At 41.1% G+C, this 4121-nt stretch overlaps 1 protein-coding gene across 1 annotated transcript in view; it reads left to right on the top strand.

Moving 5' to 3' along the window:
* Window positions 1–157: 157 nt before the first annotated feature.
* The window catches only part of LOC101856771 (transmembrane protein 106B), a gene marked incomplete in the record, with an annotated part of 21508 nt that continues 17544 nt past the window's right edge, over window positions 158–4121 (top strand). The window contains 1 exon segment of the mRNA XM_035969444.1: window positions 158–2018. Within this exon segment, the coding sequence (XP_035825337.1) occupies window positions 2010–2018 (9 nt within the window).

Below are 4121 nucleotides of genomic sequence, written 5' to 3'. Positions count from 1 at the left end.
GGGGGACTCTTTACGGAGTGTAGGCGATATTTGTTAGGTGAGATGGTGGTAGGAGTGGGAAATGAATAATATAGGGAGACTGTGCAACTCTTTTTGGCGTGTACGTTGTGGCATGCTGTTGCCTGGGAGGGGAGGGATGGGGTATTGGCACACACACACACACACACACACACTCACACACACACATGCACACATGCACACACTTCGCATGAAATGTATCTTAAATGTCTTTCCTCTTGCGGGTAAACACCCAGCGTTTCCCTGTTTATTGAAGAGTGGAGGAGATTCGAACTTGTGTCGTGCGCTGGAAAGTCAAGTCGTGAATGTGGAGGCCTGCATGGTGGTAGAGACCTTGGTGAAGAAAAACGTTTCTTTGGTCCTGCTATGGTGGTCTCGCGTTCTCCTCATTTCATGACTGGCGTTTGGGAAAACGAATTTACGGTATTCGTTCGCCATATCGCGATTCATTTTACGACCCCGGTACATTACGGTTTGTTTCTCTAGATGACTGTTGAAAAAAGGATAACTTGTGAGACTCTGTTGCTGTACAGTCAGCCTAGGAAATCATTGCAACAAATTCTGATGTTTTATTTTTGTAAGTACCGTACCTATGTGTCTCCCCTACTCTTTAAGTGTACTCCAGAGTGTTTATAAAACAGTGGTAGTTGTTCTAAAGAGTGTCGGGAGTGTTTATAAAGACGTAGAATACGTCATGGATATACATGGATTTATATCATTTCCACTTAGCGGGTTTTCTGGAACGTAACCACCTCGGCCATCGAGAGAATACTAAATATAGTGTAATATATACCGGTGTGACTCAGTAACTCGTGCCCGTGCTAATGATTTTGTTTATCTGATCGTCAAGGGGGGAAAGCTTTGTATAACTGGAACGTTAGCAAGTGGTTCAAACTGTCGACGCCGGCACTTATATTATGACCGATTTGTGTGTTGAAAGTGCCGTAAAACGCTTACTTAAAAAATAATATTGGCCTGTGTTCGTTTTTAGAAAGGACTGCCTTGTACTGGAAAAGATAAAAATGAAGGCGGTGTTGATTTTATGAGGTTTTGTTTTGAAAGACTGTTATGATCAAAATGTGATCATGTGAGATTGTTTTGATCAAAATGTGGCCATGTGAGATTGTTGTGATCAAATTGTGTTAATGATAGGTTGTTATGATCAAAATATGTTCGTTTTATTAGCTTATGACAGGAAATGTAAAAATGTTGTTTCTGATCAAAATGCAGACACCGGTTGTTTCGTAAGGTTTTATTGTGGAATGGAAAAGATAGAATTATATGATAGACTGTGTCCGTTTTTTATTGAGGTTCTGTTGTAAAATTTTAATGTTTTACGTTTATGAGTTTATGCTGTGAAATGGAATAATAAGTAAAAAAATACATGTATTTAAGACCTTGTTAGTTATGAGATTCTGTTGATATGCAGTTTTCATTTAATAATAATATATTGTGTTGTCAAATGTAGAAATGTAATTGATTTAAAATGGAGGGAGTGTTAGCTTTTTGACGTTCTGTTTTCGAATGTGGAAATTTTATTAATCAAAGTGCAAGCGGTATTAACTTTCTAAGATTCTGTGGTGAAATTTAATAGTCTACAGACAGCGTTAGTTTTATAAGATTCTGATGTGAAATATGGAAATATACATTATATATCAGAATGGGACAGTGTTACTTTTCTGAGATTGTGCGGTGAAATTTTATAATCTACGTTCAGGCAGCATAATTAGTTTTATGGGACCCTAATGCGAAGTATGGAATTCGGAAATGTTAATGATCACGTGCGGTGATGTTAGTTTTATGACATTCTGCTGAGGGTCGTTTTGTGGAGTTCTGTTGTGAAATGTTGTAACTTACTGATTTCCACACTGGGAGTTTTGAGAATATTTTTACCTCGTGCATTCCAAGCTTTTCTGTGAATGTCTCCTCTTGCCTTTTTATATTGGATTCCGTGAACACATGTAGTTGACACGACAACAGATAATAACAATATGCTTACGGTGAGTTGATGCATCTCTGTGTGGGTGCTTGGTGGGTGGGTGCTCTGATTTGGTTTGCTCCTTTCATTAAACATCTATTTCCCCTGTCTTTCCTGCCCCCTTTTTTTTTTCTTTTTCTTTTATGTACGTTACCCTCTTGTAAACATCTAAATTCCGGCACTTTTATGACCGGGGGCTCTCGTGGCCTAGAGGTTAAGGTGTTGGCCTCTCATTCAAAGGTCCCGGGTTCGAATCCGGGTAGCGACCGAAAAATTTTCTTCCCATAAAATTGTCTCCTTTCACCTCCTTTCCTAGCAATGTTCTGTTGTCTGCTTTCAATTCCACTTTCTGCCCCCACCCCATCACCTCCTTTGCCCCCTCCTCTGGGCTCCTGACTCTTTATGCAGCCTTTCTACTGCTACTCCTTGGCTCCCCCTTACTGCTGTCTTTCTGCCACACCCCTGATCTTCTGGTAGGAAAGATCTACACCTAGCCTTCTCGGACAAGGGCGAAAAATCTCGGAGGGCCCGTGTGCAAGTTGCGCACGTTAAAGATCCCTTGGTGGTCTAAAATCGATAAGAGTAGGCTTCGGCCGCCACCCGGGCAAAATTCAAAATGTCCTACCAACTGAAAATATTAGGTGTGTCCTGCGCGCTCATATGACCTATGCAGTTGCGAGCGCCGTAAAACACTTTACAAAATACAAAAACAAATTTTATGACCTCTTTGTGTTGCAAGTGCTGTAAAACTCTCACTAAAACGCGGATTGTTGGCAAGTGCTCTTGTGTGGTTTGCCCCTTCTTTCCTATCAAACATCTTTCGCCCTTATATCTCTCCTCCTTCTTTTATTTGTATATTACTCTCTTGTGAAACATGCTAATTTTCGTCACTTATACACTATTAGGACCTACCTGTTTTGCAAGTGTTGTAAAATACCCCCCGGGGCGGTGCTTCTGACTGAAGAGTCTCTAGGCCATTCCCAAAGGGGGGAAATTAACCTGTTCTTATGCACAGTAGAATTGTAAATGGGCTGATTCATAGATGTCATGCTCATAACTGTGCCTGAACTGCATCAGGGAACTACTGCTTTTTCTTTCCTAATCCTTACTGTCGTCTTTTTGCCTCTATTCCTTTGGTATGTGTGTCACACTCTTGGGAACCGTTATTTCCGGGGTGCCTTGATAGTCTAAGTAGGCTTTGTGCTGTTGAAGCTAGAGAGGTGAACAGAGTAAGTCTGATTCCTTGTAAGGACTTCTCTGTTAACATCCACCCCTTGGCGCTCATGTGACCTTATGCATGTGCGAGCTCGTAAAACCTTTGCTAAAACTAAACACTAAAAGTCACGTAAAACTCCTACTAAAACTTTAATTGATTAACACTCCGTACTTATTCGTTAGCCAGGATACTGCAACAGTCTTACTGACGTCTGCCTGTGGTGTAGCGGTAAGGCTGTCAGCCGTTGCAAGCTGAAGACCTCAGTTCGATTCCCAAGTGAGGAGAATGTTTATCGAATGCCTCGGTGTGTCTGCCGAAGCGTTGTCTCCTAACAGTGTCGATGGGGGTGTAACTCATCTACAATTGCACGTCAATGTTTGGTTTAAGTTGGCTGGTGTTTTGTTTTGTCATGTTATGTTCGGTTTTGTTAATTTGTTGGTGTCGCTGTTTTGTTTGTTTTCTTTTTTTATTTTTAGGGATTTTATTTGTATTTTGTTTTGTTTGTTTGTTTGTTTGTTTGTTTGTTTTGGGGGTTTTTTAATTGGGCGGGGGGTTGAGGGGAGGGGATGTTTGGTTTGTCATTTTGTTTTTCTTTGGTAGTTGCTGTTCTTCTGGACTTTAAGTGGTTGTTTTCTTCCCCTGAGGATACCAGAGGAAGATAAAAGTTGTTTTCTTTCTTTCTTTCTTTTTTTTGTTGTTGTTGTTGGGTGTTTGGAGGAATGCTTCCTGTTCGTAAAATGACAATGTAGTTTCATCATTATGCAAATGTTGCATTCCGCACTTGCGCTGTCGCATGTCGGCCGTCATGGCTATGAGTTAACTGTAATGGGCGTTGCTGTCTGTCAGCTGGAGGGAGAGAGAGAGAGAGAGAGAAAGAGAGAGAGGGGGGGGGAGACACAGAGAGAGAGA

Source organism: Aplysia californica, unplaced genomic scaffold (genome assembly GCF_000002075.1).
Source record: "Aplysia californica isolate F4 #8 unplaced genomic scaffold, AplCal3.0 scaffold00007, whole genome shotgun sequence".
NCBI lineage: Eukaryota > Metazoa > Mollusca > Gastropoda > Aplysiida > Aplysiidae > Aplysia > Aplysia californica.
This window is presented reverse-complemented; position numbering and strand designations above follow the sequence as displayed.